This window comes from Triturus cristatus, chromosome 4_2, assembly GCF_964204655.1.
Source record: "Triturus cristatus chromosome 4_2, aTriCri1.1, whole genome shotgun sequence".
Classification (NCBI taxonomy): Eukaryota; Metazoa; Chordata; class Amphibia; order Caudata; family Salamandridae; genus Triturus; species Triturus cristatus.
Window position 1 is genome coordinate 18,217,766 of NC_140586.1, and position 25,604 is coordinate 18,243,369.

General features: G+C 42.7%; 1 protein-coding gene across 4 annotated transcripts in view; it reads left to right on the top strand.

The window, feature by feature from the left end:
• HDAC7 (histone deacetylase 7) overlaps positions 1-25,604 on the top strand; it is a 726,616-nt gene that overhangs the window by 444,870 nt on the left and 256,142 nt on the right. For all 4 annotated transcript variants that reach the window (XM_085600245.1, XM_085600246.1, XM_085600247.1 and 1 more), the window contains one exon: positions 14,345-14,544. In XM_085600245.1, the coding sequence (XP_085456371.1) occupies positions 14,345-14,544 (200 nt within the window). The remainder of the gene's footprint in view (positions 1-14,344; positions 14,545-25,604) is intronic.

Here is a 25,604-nt window from a genome sequence, read left to right on the forward strand (position 1 = left end):
AATTTTACTATTTTCCATGATTTTAGCCATAGCTACCATTCCCTTTATCAATGAACTATGACTGAAATCCGGACCACCAATATATGAACTAACGGATCGTCTGAATTTGCTTTGATAGGCATTGGAGAAGATAACAAAATAAGCCCAAGCAGAACCCTCGTAAGAGAACGGAACAACTAAATACGGCATTCCTTTTTCTGTGGTATGTGGCGTAAGTCCACACACCCAACAGTCCGTTGTATTGATCACTAATTGGTGTTGATGTAATAACTGGACAAATGAATTGTTGTAATATTCGGTTCTTCTAATGAGTTCATGTTGAGGAAGGGTATGAAATAGATGTGGAGAATCAGTAGAAGAAGACGAAGAGGTAGAAGGAGAGAACTTTTTGCTGCAGAGCATAAATAATCCAACTTATACACGCCAAAAGATACACAATAATATAATAATACATAAGGCTATACTAAAACGACTGTACAGGATTCTTTTTTCATTATATCCTTTCTCTCTCTTTTTCCTAATGTAGTTTCCATCTTTCTAAATGGATGCTCACGGCAAACTTCCTCAATCACTTAATTATGATTATCTGCCGTCCTATGACACTGCAAGTCCTGCAGGCCTATTGCCACTACTCAGGTCACAACCAAGACTCCTACCGTGACCCTGCAACCGGGATAGAAACTACACGGAAGATAGAATCTCAAGTTTTCTTCTTTGGTCTAGGTCTCAAATTATAACGAGCCTTATCAGGTACAGTCTGATCCTGAAACAATGTTTGTGGATCTGTGGTATTTAGACGAAGGTGCGGTGGTACAGCTTCCTGGAGAATGTCGTTGCTTTCTTTCTCTGACAATGTTCCATTCACGTGTGCATCACTAAAAGGTACAAAACGAGGAACCTTCTCGCTTTCAGAGTCTCTTATACCCTTACGCACCCATTGATCGAAGGGTAGAGGCAAAGGCACTTTCTTACAATGCACGCCGTGAATCCAATTTTTCTTTCCTTTGACTTTTACTGCTGTTCTCGTTGTTAGGAGAACCAACCGAGGTTCCTTCCACCAGGGCTCCAAATTTTTCGTCCTTTGGAAATTCTTTATGCAAACCCAGTCACTTGGTCGGATGGAATGACCTGGGTCTGTGGAAGCCTCGGGCAAAGTGCTCTGAACCTGTTGATGAAGAATATGCAATTTAGTTGTGAGGTCATGCAAGTCTGAGTACTTTTTGGGGCGAGGGACTCCCCATACGTTAGCTGGGCGTCCGAAAACAATCTCATAAGGGCTAAGTCCCAAACGAGAATGCACAGCCGTGCTATTGGATAAGAGAGCCAAAGGTAGGGCATCGGGCCAACTAAGGCCTGTACTGGCTTGAATTTTAGCCAGCTTAAGCTTTAGAGTGCAATTATAGCACTCTACTAGACCCGCTGACTGTGGATGGTTTGCCGCATGGAATTTTTGCTTAATGCCAAGACCTGCACAAACTTTTTGCATGATCTGGCCCACAAATTCACTCCCATTGTCACTCCAGACATTGCGCGGCAACCCAAATCTAGGGAAAAATTATTTTAGGAGTATTTTGGCTGTGGATAGAGCAGTATTGTCTTTCAGTGGATATGCCTCTATCCATCTGGAAAAGGCACAAACCACTACTAGAACATATTTGAGATTGTTGCATCGTTCCATGTGAATGTAATCGATTTGCAACACCTCAAATGGATAGGTTGGAGGAGCAAAATGACCTGCTGGAGTTGGGGTTCCCTTTCCCGGATTGTACATTAAGCAAATGATACAATGTTTTACTACATTTTCTGCACACTTCGGTATTCCCTCATTCTGCCATACCGGAGCCAAAAGCTTGCATATCCCTTTCGCACTTAGGTGAGCTGGACCATGCGCCATAGTAACTACAGGTAGTACATAGGCGTCTGGTAACAGCCAACGTTGGTGCTCTGACAATTCCACCCAACATCCCATCTCATCTAACATTCTTGTACTTTCTTTCCACTTACTTAATTATTTCTCTGTAGCCTCTTCTTGAATTGATCTCACACTCTCTACTGTATCCTCATACATTCCTCTTTCTCTGACCCAATTCGCAGGGCCCACAACATACATGCGACTGGTAGCATCTCTGGCAGTCTTTTTCGCTACCTTGTCCGCAAATGCATTTCCACGACCAATATCGTCGGTAACTTTCTTGTGGGCACTACACTTCACAATTGCTATCTGGGTAGGCAAAGCAAGTGACTCGAGAAGGTCAGTCACCAACTGACCATGTTGTATTTTAGTCCCATGGGAAGTAAGGAATCCCCTTTCTTTCCACAGACGTCCAAAATTGAACGCTACACCAAAAGCGTATTGGCTATCGGTATACACGTTCACTCTTTTTCCTTTGGATAACACACACGCTCTAGTTAAGGCTATCAGTTCAGCTGCCTGAGCTGAATTATGTCTGATGCGTGCTGTTTCCACGACTGTATGCAAAGTAGTAACCGCATAGGCTGAAGTCGTCTCTCCATTAGGAAGCTTGAAACAAGAACCATCTACCCATAGCGTTCCATCTGGATTCACTAATGGCGTATCTGTCAGATCAATTCTACCTTTTGTCTCTTCCTCAGTACGGAGGAAACAATCATGTTGTTCTTGAACACCCTTCTCTTCTGGAAGAGGCAACAAAGTAGCTGGATTTAATTTGTTACATCGTTTGATGTGTACGTGACTAGCCAAAAGTGTCAGCTCATATCCAGTCAAATTGCTGCTGCTGCTGTCGCTTTAAGACAACTAGGCAATGCTTTGGCTACTGGATCTAACGTAGCTGGAAAATATGCACATGGTCGCTGTTTGTCTCCAAATCGCTGCGTTAAGACTGACAATGCACAACCTTCTCTTTCATGAACATAGAGCGTGAAAGACTTACTGTAATCAGGAGTACCTAGTACAGGAGCAGAACACAAAGCAGCACGTAAGTCAGAAAAACTCCTCTGACACTCGTCAGTCCATGGAAGGGGCTGAGGCGTATCTTTCAGAGTAAGTGCCAACAAAGGTTTGGCCAATAGAGAGAAGTTAGGGATCCACTGCCTACAATAGGAAGTAATGTCCAGAAAGGCACGTACCTCTCTTTGTGTGGATGGCACAGACATTTGCGCAATAGCTTGGATACGTTCTGGGGTTAACCGTCTTCCCTCCTTTGACAAGATATGACCCAAGTAGGTAACCTCTCGACGAACATATTGTAGCTTGGAAGGTGAAACCTTATGATTAAGATCGGACAAGTGTCGCAACAATGCAACCGTCACATTCTTACATATTTCCTCTGAATCAGCAGCTATCAACAAGTCGTCCATGTACTGAATAAGAGCAGCACCAGACGGCAAAGAAAAAGCATCAATATGACATTTCAAAGCTTGACTATAAATAGAAGGACTTTCACAATAGCCCTGAGGTGCGCGCTTAAACCGGTTGCTTCGGCCTCCAAGAGAGAAGCCAAAAATATCTCTACTTTCTTCAGCAATGGGAATACTAAAGAAAGCATTTTTCAGATCGATAACAGAAAACCAAACTGCTGTGGAAGGTATCATCGTCAACAGTGCAGTGATATCTGGGACAACAGGAAACTGTGGTACAACAATTTTGTTTACCTCCCGAAGATCAATCACAAAACAATAAACAGGAGGCTGAGAAGGATCAGTGCGTTTAAGAACAGGAAGAATAGGACTATTGCATATGTTTCCTCTCGTTTCTTCAACCACACCCTTCTGAATCAAATCATGAATGATTTCCAAAAGCGCTTTTTCACCTTCAGCGGAAATTCTATACTGCGTAATACGTGGCAATTCAACATTAGGCTTGAGAGTAACAACATATGGTGGGATCTCAAGACAACCAACATCATTTGGACCCGTAGCCCAAAGCGTTGTAGGAAGAGAGAGCAATTCAGGAGGAAACTGATCTTTAGACAAATACATTGGAGAAGTCAATTTCTGTCCTAAAGTGAGATATACACCAGAAGGAGAACAAGATATCGTTGCATGCAATCTTTTCAATAGATCCAAGCCCAATAGATTCTCACCACAACCATTCGTCAAGAGAAGCAGAGCTTCCAAATCATAAGGGCCAATTGAAATAGGCAAAGGGCAAGAAACTGGATTCCGAACTGGGGCGCCAGAAAAACCTACGGATACATTCGTTAAGCCAGACAAATGTGCCCCAGGGAGTTTTGAATGAATGATAGAACTTCTCATCGCACCAGTATCTAAAAGAAATGGCTCTGAAACACCCATTGTAGTGACATTAACATAAGGTCCATTCTGATCTACTGGAATCGACACAACTCCCCTACTTTGTCCATGGCTGTCCTAGTTAGCATGAAGACTTTCATTATCGCCTTCAACGTAACAATCCTCATTGTAGTACTGTGTAGACCGAGCGTTTTGCTGATCAAAGTAGTTCACGGAATTAGGAGGAGGAAGGGAACACTGTTCTTGAGTCAACATACCTCGACCTCTACCTTTGTTTGCTGACTGGAGGCCAGCACGACCTCGTGAAGCAGATGGTGTGCCATTACGCTGCAATAAAACCGGACAACTATTCTTAAAATGACCTTCCTCTCTACAATAGGCACATTGATTAGGACCTAACAAAGGTCGCGGAATATATGGCTCAGGCTTTTGATACACTCTCTGAAATTGCGGAGGCTGTTGAAACTGGGGCTGAGCATAACGAGGTGGATAAGCCTGTTGCGAGAGAACCTTAGTTTTTAATTCTTTAGTCTTTTTCTCTTGCTTATCTTTTTCTTCTTTATCTCTATTTTCATAATATTGAGCAGTAGCCAATATCTGAGCTGAAGAAGAAACAGCCCATGAACTCTCAGAGTCTTTCAACTTATGCGACAGCTCGGGAAACAAATTAAATACGAACTTATCCACAAATAATCGCTGTCCACCCTCCGTAGTCATATCCTGACCACTGTGATCAATGAATGTCTCTTCGAAACGAGTGAAGAAATCAGAGACACTCTCATCTTTCTTCTGTTTACACGCGGCTAGTTTATCCCAGTTAACTCTCAAGGCAGGCATCATCGTTTTCATTAATGTAATAATCCTACCAGGGAGTTCTGAAATCAAAGCGTCAGGCTTCGCACCACCCACTTGGTCTCTATCTGCGGCAGTGATAGCATCCCAATTTCCACCAAATTCTTGGGCATGATTCTCTTTACGAATTTTAGCCCATAATGCTTGTGGGACTACATTCCCCATCAACATATCAATATCTGCTAAATTCATGATGCAGGCATCAACAGTCTGTGACAATTCTTTATAATAACCTGCAGGGTTCTTACGAGGATCCGGTAGAGAGTGTTTAAGGGCTAAAACTTCAGATCTTTTCCAGGGGACATGTACCCATATTCACTGGAAGTGAGCAGGAATAGGTTGATTACCACCTACTCCCGCAACCTCTTCTCTCCACAATGGAGGAACCTCTCTCATTGGATAATTTTTCAGTGTCAACCTAAATGAGGGATCGGAATCGAGAAAAGTCTGAGAGGTAAATAAGGTTCTAAAGGAAACAAGTCGTTTTACGGCGTCCTCAACCTTAGAACCCACAATGAGACCCGTATCAAAATCAGCCTGAATATCTAACAGACCCTGAGGAACCGAACACAAATCCATATCCTCCCATCCTTTAACGAGAGTATCACACATAGCATTGAAAACATATCTTTGCATAGGCGCATTCCATTGTGAGAAGGTAGGCATGATGTCGAGCACACCATACCTAGGACCCTTTTCAATCCATTTATGAGCGAGAGAGTCCAACATTTCTCGTTCTTCGGAAGCTGGGAACTGACTACGAGACTGTCTTCGAGAAAAAGCCGGAGACACATTTAAAGCCTCAAAGAAAGGAGATAAAAGACCAGAAACCGTTTCTGTGAGTCGTTTACGCATAGACGGAGAATTGGACATAAGAATAGGGGACAAAGTATTAGGCGAACTAACGGAAGGGAAATCAGTAATTACCGGAGGAGCAGAAGACAAAGAAGATGAAGGCAAAGGAGTCGAAGGCAAAGCCGGAAGAGGCGGCAATACTTGAGGGGGCAAATGTGGAAGAGCCGGAGCAAGCGGAGGCGCAGCTGGCGGCTGAACAGGCTGAAACAACGGGGGTGCATTAGCACCTTGTACATAGGGCGGAGGCAATCTCAATAAGTGAGACATCAAGGGATCTTCCTCTGAATCCTTTCTTTTATCGGAAGAGGAAGCTGAAAACATCGGATAGCATTTATCTATCGCCATATGATGCTGTCTCTCTGAAATTTCCATCGCGTTGTCGACTTCATCATCTTTAAATTGTTGAGCAGCCTGTATAATCGTCATACTCTGTGTTTTCCTATCTCGTTTTTCTTGCTTAATTTTTCTCTGTTTGGCTTCCTTACGCCAAAGGCGGAAAGAGTCAAACATTGCCGGCCGGGCTTTTCTTTTGAATAAAATAGCTTTCAAATTATCTAATATATCAGGCTCGAAACTACCATTTTCTGGCCATTTTAAAACACCATCATTCTTCGTGTATCGGATCCATGCCTCGTTAAAGGCAATGGGGCCAACACCATGTTTAGAATAGAGCTCATAAGTGGGAGTTCCAACTGAAGGAATCGGACAAGAGTCCTCCAGCCGGTAATCCCTATTTCATCCAAAGCAACAAAGTTTCTCAAACTTAGTCAGACCAGGCATCTTGTGATTTCACCGGACTGTTCACAAACATCAAGGGGGTAAACTCAGTTTACGTAGCACAAATGCACTTACCCCTCGGCTTCGGCTATTGCAATAGTCGAATCTAAGGACCAAAGGAACAAAGAAACAAAGGACCAAAATTGTGGGAGCGACCCACCAAATACTTAACTAAGGATGTCTTCTTACGCCAACAGAGGCCCGTCTATCGTCTCGCCTTACCATACATCATCGAAAGAGGGCCAAGGCAGGGCGGTAGTCAGGGCAGCAGTCGTCTGTAGCCGTCAGGAAGGAGTAACCGCGCTGCAAAAGACCTTCGGACCACTTTCGACATACAGGGGTCGCTTGACGTGGCTCGCGATTCCTCCAGAATTTTCTTGCGGGGTTCCTCACGACCTTCAGGCAGAACCACTACCTCTGAAACTGCCCCACGTTGGGCGCCAGTTGAAGAACCAGAACCTTTTGGACCTGGCGGCGCAGGGGACGCCTTAATCTCCTGGGTTCTCCTGCTTCAGCTAACTGAGACACGGGGACAGTCTGTCGGCGTAAAAGATCAGATCTTATTAGCTGCAGCTAGTACAGTGGTCCTAGAAGTACACACACGGTATGTTCTCAGGAGACTGCCACTTCACTCCGTGGCGTACAATCTTATATTGGTGTAGAAGACATATACATTAACCAAAGACACACCTAAAACATCCAATAAGAAAGGTTGGAAAACAGAACAGAACCAATAGGAAGGGTTTGAAAATAAAGTATCAAGTAACTCGAAGAAGCCTCTCCTCCAACTGTGTTTGTCACCCCTCCCCGCGAACTAATTCATTAACAGGTTTGTAACCGACTCGCAGGTGGCGAGATACGTTTGTGTGTTTTGGAGGACAGTTGTGAAACGAGAGAATACTAGCGGAGGACAGCGAAGGCCAGACGATAAGATAAAGTCAGAAGAGAATAGTGTGAACCAACAGATAGTTGAGACAGGGATTAGAAAAACCAGACAGGGATTAGTGTACTCGGCCAGTCCCTAACACCAGATTTGTAAACAGAGGCAGAAGGCTGTTTGGACACAATATTGCAGGAAAAGCAGAAAAGACTTCGTCTGTCGTGCTGCCTGAGTGAGGGCAACACAAAATGGCGGCGGTTTACAAAATGGCGGGTCAATACGATCGAGATCGAAAATCGAATTTCCTCAAGGGTAGAGAGTTCCTGACCCCCTAGCCTTACCCCGAAGGGTGAAAAAAACTTTTTTTTTTTTTTTTTAAATCGCGGGGTGCGCGCACCATGCGCGCACGGTGAAAACCCCTTAAAAAATTTTTTTTTTACCTGTTTATAGAAGATATTAACTATGCTGTTCAACTTTATCCAAATTAAAAATAAAAGAGCTGAGCCATTCCATATTACAGGATACAGTCAATCTATAACTATATACATAGGTATTTTATTGTAAAATAAATATATAAAAAATATAATAATACATACATAAATTAGTATTTAAAAAACCTTGCAAATTCACTGAAAAAACGATAGGTTTCACACATGTTATAGTTAGCTGGACATTTCACTCGTAAAAAACCATTGAAATTCCCCCGTTATAGTTAGTTCAGCTAACTATAACTCGCGTGACCGCAATCCACTGCTGATGACGTCGCATATTACATCACTCATGACATGGTCAGTGACATCACTCATGACATCACTGATGACATCTCAAATGACATCACTGATGACATCATCCAGTGAATGTGTGTCTTTCTGGAAAAAAAATATTTTTTATATATGTATATCTAAAGGTTAATGGAAGAATAAATGGGGAAATAAGTGTCTAAATGGATGGGTTTTTTTTGTAAAATTAATTGTATAACTGACTTATTAACAGTATCTTAGTGAATACAGTGATGTAATATGCGACGTCATCAGCAGTGGATTGCGGTCGTGCGAGTTATAGTTAGCTGAACTAACTATAACGGGGGAATTTCAATGTTTTTTTACGAGTGAAATGTCCAGCTAACTATAACATGTGTGAAACCTATGGTTTTTTCAGTGAATATATATATATATATATATATATATATATATATGTGTGTGTGTATATATATATATATATATATATATATGTATGTATATTCTGAACAACACCTCTCCAAACTCCAATAGGGGAGAAAGAGCAGGCACTCGAAGTCAGGAGAATGAGACCATTTAATGAATCAAAATTCCCCAGATACAGGAACACACGAAAGAAGCGTTTCGGCAGTAGCATTGCCTTTGTCAATTTCGATATATATATATATGCCACATAGAGATTTGAATAATACGCACTCCCAGGAAATGCCAGTTGCAGAGTTTATCGCATAACGGTTACACATTTCAACAGACTCGACATATGTGATCAAGGCAGCGAGTCTGTAGAAACTTCACCTCTATGCAAAAAACTCTGCAAACAGCATTTCCTGAGAGTGCATTTTATTCAAACCACTATGTGGCATAAATTCATTGACACTGTGCACCACCTATCTCGGGCCAAGGATTCCGGCGGGAGCATTTTGTGTGTTGGATATATATATATATTTTTGTAATTTGGCATGGTGATGTAGACAGTGCAAGCAATTTTGTAGAAACAATCAATGAAAATAATTTGAACTTAGAATTCACGGCCTACATAGATGACCATTCTGGGGATTTTTTGGATGTAACTTTATATAAAGCAAAACATAAATTGGAAACCACACCGTAAAATCATTGCAGGGAACTCAACGCTTCATGCGAAAAGTTTCCATCCCAAGCATCTCATTGACAGTATACCTTATGGCGAATTATTGAGATTGTAAATAATATGCAGTACAGAAATGGAATTATTGAAATGCCAAAAAGAAATGATTGCTAGATTTGCACAGAGAGGGTATTGTCAAACCATACTCAATCAGGCAATAAAGATAGCAGATGGAAATCAATTAGGTAATGAGCAGACGAAGAGGACTGATAAGCTTAAGTCATCGCTAGTTCAATCTAGTGTCTCACAGAGAGAAAGACAAATGAGGAAGATACAACTGTCAGGCTAATAACAAACTGTAGCTGGCAGGAAAACAAAATCAGAAGTATTATTAATAGAAACTGGCCACTAGTTTTAACGAATACAGTCATGGCACAGAAAATCTTGAAGAAGCCCACATTAACATTCAGGCGGGCTTTATCTATGAGGTCAACTTTGGTGAAAAATAGCCCATAAATCAAATCTAGCACGTCCTGGCTCAAACCCCAAAAAATGGTTTCTTTAAGTGTGTATCATGCAGGGCATGTAAATTTGGAATAAACACTACGGAATACATGACCCCATTTAGTTCGGAACCCACACTGTTGAAAGATAATTACAACTGCCGTACTGAATATGCAGTTTATGTGCTGACATGCACCTGTGGCTTGCGCTGTGTTGAAAGCACGAAGCTACAGGTGCATGTGAGAATACTCCAGCACTTAAGAGCAATAGTGAATTCCGACCAAACATACCCAGTGGCGAGGCATTTTAAAAGAGAACATCATAATTACCTCAATTGTTTAGCATACTATGTAATAGGGTCCATACCCCGTCTCAGGCGAGGGGGTAACAGAGAAAAACTACCGAGAAAACTGGAGTCAAAAATGATTTTAGAACTAGACACTTTTTTTGATTTTCTTGAATTAAAGTATGTATAGATATGAGTGAGATAACCTGAGAATGAAATTGGTGGCTTGTTATATAATTTTATGAAATATTGATACATTTTTTATGAAATATTGATACATTTTTTTAATGAAATATTTATTACATTTTGATGAGCTTTTACGGAATTAAGATGATGCTTTTATGAATAATCATATATTGTAGTGACATTTTAACAATATACTATGATATAAATGGATTTAATACATCTTTTTATGATTTTGGTATAGGCTTATACTATTTTCCTCCCGAATAGTCAATAATAAATCATTTGGATGGTGAAGCGCAAAGTAATTAGGATTAGTAACAAAAATAGAAAAAATGCACCTCTGCACTTAATGTATAGCTGCAACATAAGGGTTTTTTATTCGTTTGTCTAGTAGCGGATTATTAGTTTTAACATAGGAGAAAGTATGCACTTAAAAAATGGAAGCACTAAGCACTTTAAGGTAACATTAAGCACGTTAGAAGTTAATGACACATGTGGTCAGTATAAGATAGTATTTTGTGTGACAAAGAATTATAAGCATTCAAGCAGTTAGAAAGGGAGCCTCAGGGCAAACGTAGACATGTTACGAATACATCTTCAGTTTATATCATTTAAAGAAGTGGTCAGACATGTTCCAATATGGGAATGACAATGACATTTAGCAATATGCAGTCAGAAATAGTCTTCCGTTTGGAGGCAGAAAGAGAAAGAAAATTCTAAAGCGTAATGATCGACACTTCTTGTTTTGTTTTCCTTCATTTAATATGACTGATATATATATATTTATATATTTATTGAATTGTAGTTTTTAAAAAAAATTTTGAATGTATCTATTTATTCAAGTAATTATGTGTCCAATGATTCATGATTTAGCTGGAAACCCATAACAGTGTCTTTTGTTCACAGAGCGGCAAATTAAACCACTCAAATGTATAGTAAGTGGCACACAATGTTTGTAAATATCATAATTGGAAAAAAAGCCTTAGAAATGCATAGTCTGTTTTCCATGGCGATTTTTAAAACGCATGTCATGTGATATGATGGTAATGATTTTAAAGACCAGGATTGGCAGCGCTCCCTCATGTGATCAAGGTCACGTGTAGTGACCGAAACGCGTAATGGCGAGCTGGTGCGAGTAACAACTTAATAAAGAAAATGTATGCACTAAAAGTGGAGTCCGTACCCTTTTGTCCGTCACTAGAGAATAGAGGTTTGGTTTGGGAAACGTTGTGGAAATATATATCCAACACACAAAATCTATATACACTTACCTTCAAAAAAATTGCATTTCGTTGTAAAGTCATGCGTGGTAAAGGCAAATTCATGGTAGAAAAAAGTCGCTGTAAAGTCATTCGTGGATATCTTACAGGATTGTTTTACCCTGGATTACGCCTTAAAAATTCCATGGCAATTTTAACAGTGGAGTGGACGGCAATAAAAGCTCCAGGCTTGATTTTAGGGCAAGGGGAAGAGCAGCGGGTGACAAGAAGAAACAGACAGTGGTAACTCATATGTCCCTTATCTTACCCCTAGGCTGTCAACCCTATCTTACTTGGGTGACAAATTATCAGCACTGTCATGCCCTGGCTAGACTACGGCTGAATAATGTACACCAGCTGGTATTGTACCTTAAAGTAAATCAATGGGATCTAAGTACAAACCCCTTGCCCATGCGATGGAGCCTCTAAACAATGCACTTTGCACTTTCTACTTTTTTGTGGGTTTAATGCAAGTCTGAGAAAACAATTTCTTAAACCAATTTTTCTTGTACACAATATCAAGGATTTTAAAGTTGCCATGAGTTTGTTGTTTAGCTTAAAATCCCCAAATATTTAACGTGGCCTCGTTTATCAGTAAAGCAATTTACTTGAGGAAGAGAACGTTTTAAGAAGGAGGGTTTGCAAGCATTTGTAGCTTTTTCTGTAAGATTAGTGAACTAGACAAATAAAATTTATTGGATTATGAATGTTATTTTAATCATAAATATTTAAACAAAATGGTTTGTACTGTTTTAGCATGTGCTTTTATGCCCTATGCCAATAGTGCCAAAATAAAGTTTTGAACTTGACATTTGTGGTAAAGACACTTTTGTTTTAAAGGCGTGGTTGTAAAGGCATGGCGTGGTTCAGGCGTGGTTGTTTCTCATTCGAATAGGATTATAGCCTTTCAGCCTCACACTATATCAGTTTTTCAAGGCCTATGCCTCGTTATAAGCCTCCTCTTTACTCGGGTTATATCTCCGGTTCAGATCCTTTATCAGTTGGTTTTGATTCATTAATCTTTATTTCGGTTTAGAAAAACCATAAAAGATACATAATAACATTCATACATATTGGATAATAAAACACCATTAAGAACGGAACATTACATTTAGTGCCGCCTTGGCTGGAGCGATTACTTGTTATGACCTTTTGTTCAGTCCATAAGCCTTGAGAATATGTACACAATACAATAAATAACACCTAATAATAAACAAGTTAAAAGATTATTATAAAAAGAGGCCACCCAGTACCGAATAATAATGTGGAGCATTGACCTGTTTGACATTGATATTCTAAACTACAGTCTAATTGGTCATTACTACTCACATTTTCTATGAAAAAGAAATATATATGTTCTCACAAAACATGTATCACACAGTTAGTAAGAATTAAAATCAGTGACAGTCTGAGGCGAGAGGAGGGAAACAATTTCTATGTTTTCACCTGGGGTAGTATTTTTTAAGAGAATCCAGCGCCTACGCCAAAGTGAGCTTAAAATCTGCTGTGAGATGACCCGTGCCCGGGTTCCCACAAATAGCTGCCAGATTATGTAATCAATAGGTTTTCACCAGTTCCACACGCGATGTTGCCAAGCATGCTTCCTTGGGGTCGCTCCAGAGACTAGGGTTACCTATCCTGCTGCAATCTTCCTTTAGCTACGCAAACCAAGGGATCTTTTTCTCTGCACCCCGGAAACCCAAAAGCTCTTTTGTTTCTATCCGGTATGCATCCAATTCGGGGGTTGGTATATCCCTCGGCAATAGACTGTAATGTTTAATATGTTGTGAGTCTCCATTGGTGCATTGCTGCCCAGGTTTCCAGAAGCAGCATCAATGCTCGTAGGCCTGCATTACTTTTCTAACTTAATCAGTGCTTTTTTGGCCCCATTTTGGGCATAGTTGTTGGGAATGTGTGCCTTTCGTAAGTAAGGTATTGAAGGGATTTGGAGACCGTAAGAAAGGCTCTTAAGTAGTTATGGAAAATGACACACAACTCAGGCGATTATTACTATTGCTTCATACCATGTCAAAAGCGAGAATCCTTTCAATGTTACGCCACCTTCTTTTTTCTTTAGCCTGCTTTGATTTTCAGGTAGTTTGTGCTCTCTTTTGTTTTGTTAGAATGTGTGATTCTGTCAGGTCCAAAGTATGTGGTCATGTAGGGGGAGAGAAGAAAGCAGCACTAAGGGGACATGACAGAAATCTGTTATTACGTAATCATCATGGTAGATGTACTGACAAGTTGTGGTGGGCAGAACTCCCCTTACATAATTTTAGTGCAGTGCCCCAAATGTGCTTTGATGTTTGTAGGTGTGAAAGGTCTCCTGAGTACGTGCTCTATCTCTAATATTTCAACATGCCTGAAACATGTTTCTCACACTTCTTATAAAGTGGATTGTTTTGCCTTTATTCATATTAAGATTGGTTCAATAATGACACAGTGTTTGTTTTTATTTGGATCATCAGCAGTGAATTGCTCAGATCCAAGTATGTAACTGATCGATAAAACGGATGTCCCTTGTGTCTGCATGCACACGTTGTTTACATTTTTATAAAAATGTAAACATATACTCCTTCCGGTGGGTCTGGTTCATGTACACACAATACAAATAAATTAATACAACGCATGAGCTAAAATATTCATCCAGTGGGCTTTGCTCTGATGTGTTCTTCTTTTCTGTACCAGGAATCCTTCCCTTCCACTTTGCTCACCAATTCATCTCTGCTGACCGGTTGTCAGTCTCAAGTCCTCATAAACCTCTTGGACGCACACGGTCGGAACCACTCCCTCAGAACCAAAAAACAGCGCAGCAACAGCAGCAAATGTACCAGGCTCAGCACGCCCATTTCCTAGAAAGGTTTAAATCCAACACAATCCTTGGCAAGGTAAGTCACAGCTGTGGCGCAATCAGCCTACTCAGAACTCACCATGCCGGTGTCCATGCGTAGGTGAGGTCTTCATTATGTAATGTGTTAATGTGGCAGTGCTCTGAGAAGTGAAGTCCTACTGGATGTATTTTTAAGGAAGTGGTACATTTATGTACTTGGTTGTGCAGCTGCATGGAGGGTGCTGCAGCAGAATGGATACTCCTTGAAGTGGTTTAGACTATGCAGCTAGATGGCATGTTTGTCATTTTGAAACAGGCCTGTCTGTGGAGCACAGGTTGGAACTGGCAGCAGGACATCATTGTGTAGCACACTGCGGTTGTTCAAAAGGTTTGAGATTCTGTAGAATGCTGGAAATTGTTTAGCAGGTTTAGAATTTCTAGATGAGATCCCGTTGCAGGTAGATATTGTGCATCACAGTGGCCATTGTGTAGTAGATGGTTTGAGACAGACATTACATAGCAAGTTTAGGAAGAACTAGAAAGGGATATTTTGACCATATCCGCAGTTATGCAGCAGGTTGAAACAGCATCGATTATTGATTAGTTTATTGGGCGCTGTCCTGTAGTTTGTATAATTTGTAACAGGTGGGATGTTGGTCAGTGTGTAGCATGTTTTGGACTGCTTATCCCTTGCATATTACACAGCATATCTCTAGCAGTGCATTGTCTGCATTTTGGAGAGAGTGTACTAGCTTGAAGTTGTTTAGAACATGTAATTTGTGCCTTTGGTAGTGTTACATCTTGCCTTCCAGGAGGGATGGATACCGACTGTGTCCAGCTGTGCCTCGTTCCATGATAGGAGCCAATCATCTGTTTTTCATTGTTGGTCATATGAAAGGAAGGTGCTGGAAGAACTGAAGCTATAATGGGGGTGCTGTGAATGCCCAGTTATATTGTTGAAGTCATTTGTGAACTTTAAAGAAATCGATCTCCTCAGCATCCTTTCGGGTCTGATCTCAAGAAATACGAAGTCCTTGGCACAGTCATAGTGATAGAAACCTTGCATTGTATTTGAAAGAATACTGATTACTTACACTATTCCAACTCACCCTCATGTAGAATAAGGTCCAGGTTTGTTATGCAGTGGTGCCTCTCATTTAACATGTTGACCAGAGACACGATGGCAATTTTTTTCTTTGTGGAGTATGTGTGTAGGGATGGATTAACCCCTGAAGGATGTACAGGCATGTACCCTCACCCTCAGTGCTCACCTGCACGTGAAACCGGTATCCTGATTTTTATTATAGCCTAGCCAGGATGCCAATCTAGAGTATGTGCTGAGGCCTGGGCCTGTCCATGGTGAAACCAAGGCCCAAAACCTGTTCTGTGACATAAGAGGGCCCACCAAGCATAACCTTTGTAGCAACATGGGAATACTGTCCATCTGTAGGAGCGTTGACAACCAATGGTGGTGGCATGTTACCTATTTTTGAAGGATACTTTTTTTCTCTTTTCCTAGATGTGCAGCCTACATGTAAATCTTTGTTATGTTGTAACAGCCCAAGCTTTGCACTGACATGTCATGTGTATGTGGCACATGCATTATCGCAAGGGTGTGTTGTGACCAATGAAATTCATTTTGGATGGTCCCCGTTTTAACACGGACAGGACAAAGAGAGCATTATATTCCACAGAAAGTTAAAGCATACTGCCTGCTGCATCGTGTGACTGGAGGGTGGCAACTTAGACACTAAAATGAGGGTGGATGGAGACAGGGCTATCCTTAGAAATTATATGAGAATCTTTTAGCAAGGGTTTGCTGATTCAATGTATTGAGCGTAGCCATATGGTTGATGGTAGGGCAGAGAGGTGTATAAGCATATTCTGTTTTTAAAGCTGAGGAGCTTTCTAGGCCGGGCCGGCCCTTTTATCTGTCACTGATTACCACACCAAGAAAGCTAATTACAGCCAAGTGCAGGGTCCTTACATTTCATTGGGCCTTTGTTTTAGATATTTCAGCTTGAAGCCGGCTTAATCACTACCTGCCATAAGAGCCAACACTTGCATAAAGGCTTTGTGTGCACTACAGACAGAAAATGTTTCAAAGGGAACCACCATCGAACCGATCCCAAGACTTAGACATTGGAAACAGATCCCCTTTCTGGAACATGGGATCCAAACCACATACCTTTGTTCCTGTTCCAAGTTCTTCTTGACCAAGGAATAGGTGTGTGCACAAAGAGCTTCTGTGTGGCCAGGCCTGGTGTTTGCCTAGCATTCAGTATCCCAAAGGGGACATTACATGAAGTCTGCACAATTTGCTGAAGAACCTGTGGATTTTTATAGAGCATAGAAGCATGCTCAGAGAGAGAAGGAGAGTGCCTGGTCCTGCAGGAGGAAAGCCTGACCAGGTGGAGAAGGCCTGCTTGTTCCTGGTGTGAGGAATGGCAAGTAGAAGCCAGCATGTGTCGGAGTGCACTGTCTACCCAATCAGAGATGGCTCCCCAAGTATCCCCGTGTGGCTCATTTGGTGAACTACTTGAAATAATTTTAACTTTATTTATCAGTGTGTCGTCTTGCTTCTTTGCTGTGCTCAGAGCTGCCTGGCTGCTGCCATTACAGGCTGTGTCTAGAAAACATTGCTGTGGCAGCCAGTGACTTCCCCGCAGCTGCAAAGGAGAGATTACCATTGATTTTAGCCTGCTACTCGCCATCTCCACCATGATCTGACGGGCCTGCATGCCACTGCCAATGAGCTGTGTGTTCAGATGTCAATTCTGCTGCTGCCAAGGAATTTTGAAAGCCTGGAAGCTGCAGTTGTCAAGGAGAAATGACCTCTTTATGTACTGCCATCCCAACGCCATCTGAGAGGAGGTAGTGCTCAATCGTACTCCTGAGAGGGCAACTCTTCCTTGTGACCGCAAATAATAATGGACAACCCCCATAACCCTGAGCAGCACTTTACCAAGACTGCCCAGTGCAGTGTGTGCAAAATTGAGAGACTGTATCTGGTCCTAGAACTGTGTAGTTAAACCTGGATGGTGGGCCGATGGCCAATTAGCAAGATACAAGAATGAGTAGATCTCTCAATCCCCGGCATTGGGCCATCGATTGAAAAGTGTTAAGAGTGGACTCGCACCTGATCTGATCCTTGCCTAAGATTCCCCTAAGTAAATATCCTGCAAAGATGGGTGGAGGGTTACAGCTACAATGTAATAGAGCTGTAATAGTGCAGAGTTACCACCCCGATCAGAATCCCAGATGAGTGCAGGCAATATACGCACTGCTAACAGCCAATAGTGATTAGAAAAGACCTGTTACTGACCCCCATTGCTGTGCGTAGTATTACGTTTTGTTGTACTTCTCTTTTAACAAGGGAAGCAATGGGCGGGGCAGTATCTTATTGTGGTTGTTGGTAGATTGTTTAGTTATTTCTCCCCACATTTCCTCCCTGAGAAACCTTTGACTGCTTACCCTCACTACGCTGAGATCAAATGCAGAAAGAGCATACTTGGCCCAATTTGAAGAGCCATAGTAGGACGGAGCCCAGGTAACCAGTGATTAATGACCCCAACCACCACGTTGTGCCCCAGCAGCCCCTGTCTATCCAGTGTACAAGGAAGCGCTAAAGGCGGAAAACATTTCTAACACAAAGAAACGCTAAAGGCAGTGGAAACCTGGGGGGCGTGGCTTGGACGGCAATGGGTTTAGACGCCTGAATCCAGTGCTCCGCTGAACCTAGAAGCGAGCAACAAAAAGAACACGCGAGAGCTGATTAGTTTAAGGAAAAGAGCACACCAAAAGAAAGCGGAGATACCAAGGGTGAAAGTGACCCGACTTGCGAGCTCAGCCACAACAGTGAAAGCGAGAAAAGCACGGAGAAGAGGATCTCCCGGAGCGAGCGGTAGAAACCAAGATGGTGCCCGCGAGGGAGACCCTCCACCGCTGCGAGACCTGCTGCTGAATGTGCCCCAAAAAACAACAAACGAACACCGGAGGACCAGCAGCGAGCCTACGTAAGGTTAGTGCTGTAGATCTCCCGTGGTGAGCACCGAGGCATCAGTAACAATAGCAGGAAAACTCTGGTGAGGGGAAAGATACTCTCTCATTTATAACAAAACTGAAACCACCAATGGGGTCCGCCATCTTAGGTTTGAATATCGGGTAAACAACTCAGTGTGGAAAGAACTTGCTAATGGTGGAAAGAGAGTCAATAGGAAGATCGCAACAGAGGGGGCACGCCTGATTAACTTTGGAAAAACGCGCCTTTATCACAAGTGCGGGGAAGTACTACGGTAGCTATCGACAATCGCAAGCTCAGAAAAAATTGCCGCGAGCACAAAAACGAAAGTAATTATCAGTGCGAGCCGCCATTACAGCCAGTAAAAAGCACAGCGGTAACCAAACCTGCAATTTCAGCATAAAGGAAGCACCCCTAGCGCAACACAGCGATAAATGTTGGGAACCCCAAAAACGAGTATTCTTTTCTCCCCGCTAGAGAGATTGGAAATAAGGGCGTTGACACAGCTTGACCGGGCACAGAGATACAGCAAGCGAAGTATACCGCCAGCAGGCAAGCATAATAAGGAGAGAGTAAAGACTGCAAAACCCTACGCGCATATGGCACAGAGGCACAAGATACAGCAAAAGAAGCAGACAGTAGAGGACCTATCAATCGGGGTGGCCAACTTACGTGTTTCCAACATATAAGAGAAGGGGATGAGAAAGCACAGGAGTTTCTGATATGAGTATGATATCCATAACTCAGTGGGGTGCATAACGGGGAAGTAAACAAGCGATAAAGCCAGACGAAGGCTAACAAGAAGTCAAGTGGGCAAAATCAAACCCCTCCACCCACACCAACAAAACATACAGCCCCCTGTATACAACCATACAGACCTTCCAATCAAGATATAAGCTAGCAGTGAAGAATAATATCCATTTACCCATAATCAAACAACAAGGGAGATGGCCAACGCACGCTGCTCAGGCGGTTTTTAACCCAGTAAACAAAGGAGGTTGTAAGGTACAAGCTCAGACTGCAAGGGCAGAAAACAACAACAGCTCCGCGTCATCAGCACAGCGACCCCATACTAAGACTGGAGGACAAGAGGCAACAAGAGACGCCAAACATTTTCGTCAAGGTAAGGGGGCAAGAAACTAACCATAGAACGGAAAACGATAGGAAGGCTCAGCCTACAGCAAAAGACAGGAAGGATATCCGACATGGCTGGCACCGAAGGAAGAATCACGCAGCAGACAAAAAAGAAGAAGAGAGAACCTCTTGACTCCCCTATCAAACAAAAGAATTACATCAATACCACGCTGGACATGATCCTGAAAAAACTGGCGGATGTACACGACCTAGCAAAATCGACTAAACAAACAACGGATGCTATACAGCTGGAACTGGCTGCAGTCAGAGCCGGCATCCATGCGGCGAACAACAGGCTAACGGAGGTAGAGCAGATGGTGAGCGATATAGAGGATGGTGAACAAAAGGCAAACAAGACGCTATTAGAGCTATCCAAAACAGCGGCAGTACTTCGCAGACAAACAGCAGAATTAGACGACCGTAACAGTCATGAGAACATCAGAATACTAGGGGTCGCCGAAGGAGAGGAAGAGAAAAGCGGGTCGTGCATCGCCTTCATACAAGACATGATCCCAAAAATAACCAACATTAAGTTTGACCTTCCTTTCGAGCTAGACAAGGCCTACAGAGTACCAGCCTTCGAAACCTCAAATAAAACGACCCCACGGCCCATTATATGCAAACCTCTCCGATTACAACACACGGAAGCCATCTTCGCAGTGGCCAGGAAAAACCATAATATACAGTGGAACGGCCCAAAAATAATCCTCACCCAGGACTACTCCAAGCACACAGTGGACTTACGGAAAGGTTTTCTGGCACAGCGAGATACGTTAAGAAAGGAGAACATCATCTTCTCATTCATAGGCCCTACAAAGTTCAGAATCACCGATAAAGGCAGAACGTACGTATTTGAAGACCCCAAAGAGCTGACAAGTTACCTGCAAGGTCCCACACAGGAAGAAATGGAACTTTCTCTGGCAACCACGATCAAGAGGAGAGCCTCGCCAGACCTAAGAGTGGAATGAGGGTGATTTTTTTTTGGGGGGGGGGGATTGTGTAATGTTAGTAATGTACGTTAGGCACACATGCTTCATTTCTACCCACTGCACTCTATCCTTTTTAAACATTTCCATCTACACTTTTGCACTCAAGGGAGGGAACGACATCAGACCATGGGAGGGTGCAACGAGGAGGGAACAATGGAGGACGTCCCAGTTATCACACACCCTTTGTCCCGAAGGGAGGAAGACAATACCGAACAGAAAGGGAAAAATGACTTGGTCAAACAACCAATACCTAGCATAACAAAATGGCAATAGACAATACGAAAACACTAACGTCCAACCTAAAGATAGTCTCCCTAAATGTTAAAGGGCTCAACCACCCAGCTAAAAGGAAACAAATACTAGATTACCTAGCTAAAACTAAAGCAGATATCTTCCTCCTGCAGGAGACCAGATTATCCCTTGACGATGCAGAACGGATTAGGGCGAGATGGGTTGGACAGATGGCCTGCTCTCCAGCCGTAGGAAAGAAACGGGGTGTGATCACTCTGATAAATAGGAACTCCAAAATAAATATAGAAGACCAAAATAGCGATGATGAAGGGAGAACACTGTTGACACATTTGAAAAGGGGGGAGGAAAACATCCATGTACTCAACATCTACGGGCCAACCGCTGACGACTCCGATTTCTGGGTCGGCATCTCTAAAAGGTTGGAGGCACTCCCACAAAATGACCTAACAGTGATGGCAGGTGACTTCAATATGGCGCTAGACTACACTATAGACAGACAGTCACAGTGCCACTCACTGCCCCCAAGCGCACACAACATACTACGAAATTTATGTACCAGGTTTAATCTTAAAGACACATGGCGGCTACAACACCTGGACACAACAGATTACACGTTTTATTCCAACCCACACAATTCATACAGCAGAATAGATTACATACTGATCACAGTAACACACACCCACTTAATAGAACACACAGACATAGCCACGAGAACTGTCTCAGACCATTCCTGCATTAGCCTACTGCTGTGCGGGCGGCACTATGAGGATCACCCACAAAGATGGAGATCCAACAGTGATGTGTTGTCAGACCAAAACAACAGAATCAAAATAGAGGAGGCCATTAAGGAATATATTAGCTTTAATGACACTGCAGACACTGATCCTAAAACCATGCGGGACGCATTAAAAGCCACAATTAGGGGGACAATTATGGACATTAAAGCCAAGATGAACAGAAATGCGAAGGCACAGTTGCGACAACTAGAGAAGGATATCCAAAGATTAGAGGCAACCCATATCTCAGACTCAAGGAACGTAGGTGCACTTACAGAACTCACAAAGAAGAAATATGAATTCAACAGAATTTTGAGCGAAAGAGCTGGTATGTGGATAAACAAATTTAAAGCAATAAACCTATGTAAGGCTAACAAAGCGAGTAAGCTCCTGGCCTCTTACCTAAAACATAAACAAAGACAGCATACCATCTCATCAATCACAGACTCACAAAATATCACACACACAAGACATAAAGAAATACTACAGACATTTAGTGAATTTTACCAAGACCTCTATAAAAAAGATCAAACACTGGACGAAAATGGGTGTACTGAGTACCCAAACAGACTAAACCTCCCAAAGATAACACCAGAAGAAGCACACACCCTAGGGAGGGAGATAAGCTCTACTGAAATTGAGATGGCAGTCAAGTCCCTTATAGCTAACAAGGCACCCGGGCCAAATGGATACACAGCCACCTTTTAGAAGACATTCTTAATTAACTCACTTACAACCCACTATGAAAAAAGTTTTTAACTACTGCGAAGGGGCGGGGATGGTCTCACATACCATGTCCGAAGCTAATATTATAGTTATCCTCAAGGAAGGCAAAAACTCCCAGATGCCCCAAAATTACAGGCCTATCTCTCTGATTAACGTTGATTGCAAGATATACGCAAAAATTCTGGCATCAAGACTTAATAAGGTACTACCTCAATTGATAAGTAACTCACAAGTTGGCTTTCTCAAGACACGCATGTCACACGGTAATACTAGACTCCTATGCCATATACTAGATAGTGCCGCCAAGTCCAACAAACCAGCGGTGACCATCACACTAGACGCAGAGAAGGCATTTGATAGGGTATTGTGGCATTTCCTAGAACAGTGCATGCGGGCCTTCAACCTGGGGAACTCTTTCATGCGGAAAGTAATGGCACTATACGAAAAGCCCACTGCCCGTATCGTAGTCAATGGGGCAGTCTCAGAGCCCTTCACCTTGCAGCGAGGTACAAGGCAAGGTTGCCCCCTGTCCCCCTCACTGTTCCTGCTGGCTCTAGAGCCTCTGATTAAGGATATAGAGGCCAATGAAGAGATGAAAGGGGTCACCATCAATGAGGTCTCAATCAAACTAGCCGCATACGCGGATGACATTCTCGTTGTCACAGAAAGCCCTAAATCCTCTATCGCGGTCCTCATGGATTCCATAGACAGGTACTCCGCCCTCTCAGGCTATAAACTCAATAAAAACAAGTCAGAATGCAAACCACTCAATATACACACCACAAAAGACATACCGGGGGACTCAGGCCTTGCCTGGCAAACCAGTTTCATAAAATACTTGGGTATATACTTTGGGAATGATCTTAAAAACACACTAGAACAAAATGAAAAACTAATGCTGGACAAGATAAAGATGCTGTTGGAGGGCTGGTCACCCAAATTCATTACTTGGTGGGGAAGGATAGAGACAGTAAAGATGATGGTTACCCCTATGGTCAACTGCCTGGCAAATATGCTCCCTCTAATACTCACAGACGACTTCCATCGCAAAATAGACAAGCTGCTGAATAACTTCATCTGGCGAGACAAAAAAGCAATGATAAGCCTTAAAAATCTAAGACTGGGGAAAAACCTGGGGGGGTAAACCTGGCGGAATTTAAACCCTTCCAAACGGCCTTCTTGGTAAAACAGGGGAGTTATTGGATCCTGCCCGACCAGGAGTACACTCCAGTATGGCTGAGGTTGGAGAGAGCCATACTAAATAACCTTGAACCCTTAGCTCTACTAACAGCCAACAAACATACACTAACAACAAACCCAATACTCAAAAATACCAGAAACGCCCTACTAAAGGTGGACCAGAGGATGGAACACAGCATAAAAAACTCGAAATGGGAATCTCTGCGGGCAAACTCTAGGATAAAATACAGGGGCAAGCCACTCTCGATGGACTCGTGGGGGAAAACGGGGATCTCCCACCCTATACAACTTGAAGAGGGAGGGAATCCCATCACTTTCAATATGCTAAAAATCAAACATAATTTATCAGACATAGAACTGTATACTTTTCTAAAAATGAAAACAGCACTGACCAAAGCGACACTTTCCATTACCAAGCTGTCAATCTTCCAGTATATGTCCAACCTCAATAAATTAGGCCACCAGGTATCACACCTCTACAGACTCCTAAGGTCCAGCTCAACCAAACTTAATGAAAAGACACGCAAATACTGGGAATCTAAGCTTGGGGACACACTTAGCGAAAATGGGATCCAGGCACTATGGTCCTCCCCCACACAAAGTAAAATATCCCCGGTACTAGCACAGACAAAGTTCTGGACACTACACAAAATCTACTGGACCCCAGCGCGCCTGGCGACCCTGGGACTGAACACCAATGACCAGTGCTGGAATTGTAACAATGGAAAGGGGGACCTGGCCCATCTCCTATATTACTGCCCAAAAGTCAAGGCATTCTGCGAGAAGATCTTTGCCTTTTTAAACAACATGCTAGGTTGTACTCTTAAAACGGAGTTTGCCACCCTGGTAACCGCATTCATTAGGACAGATGCAGACACTCAACAAGACAGAGACCTACTCGACCTCCTTCTAACAGCAGGAGTAAAAATGGTACTCAATAACTGGAAAGACACCTCTAAGGCAACGTTTAAGGGATGGCTCAACTGGGTGACGTACCATAGGGGAGCGGATACAGTGGCCCTATGATGCTCACCGTGGAGCCAGCCCAACAGGAAAATGTTGGCATCCCTGGACAAGTACCTAGACCCGTATGATCCGCCCTATATAGGCCCAGTAGAGCTACCCGGATAGCAACCTGCATTAGACAATAGCGAACACGCTAATTCTCCCTCTATGAAATGCCTCCTCTCTCTGCTCTGGCCCCTTGCCCCTGTCCCACTCTGTGCTTTCTATGACCCATACGAGGACAGTGGGTGGGGGACAGCCAAAATAGGCTAATTGTAACACAACCTACACAGCCAAAGTGGATGACCCTGTAACAACAAGCGATGCAGATTGCATGTTAATTGTTATATGTATGTGATATGTTATATGTTATATGTCATTGGTTTTGGGGGGAAAAAACTAAATATTAATAAAAATCTACTAAAATCAAAAACATTTTTTAAAAAGGCTGTGGAAACCAGGTAAAATGCGAAAAGGTGAGAGTGGTGAAGACCCCGTGCAAGAAACAAAACCGCTACTCACCGCCAAAGAAGAAGACTGCGACGCACAACCAGAGAGCCGGCCTAACGACGCAAATGTCAGTAAATAGCTAGTGTTAAACAAAGGTGCCGGTGGGAAGCAGATGCTGCTGGAGCAGGCTCCGCTTTTGGCAACAGAAAGTTACACAGTTTATGATGGTCTGCATTCTTTTTTTTTTTTTTTTCCATAGATGACTTAAATTCTTTATGAAACAAGGTCTTGGACTGGGCCTCAGTAGTGTCGACGTTTCAACCCTATATAAGCGATCCTAGATCGTCATGCGGGTCTTCATCAGGACTAAAAATACACAATGGCAACCTAACGGACAGTCTAGGCAGGCCTTGTATTGGCACGGTGTGGAGTAGAATCACTCATCCAATGGGATTCTTTTATTTTTATTTTTTTAAAACCTTTATTTTCAAAAGTCTGGACACAGCTATTCAGCCGACAACCCGGAGGTTCGGCAGCTTCGGTAAAGAGGAACAGAGATGCGTCC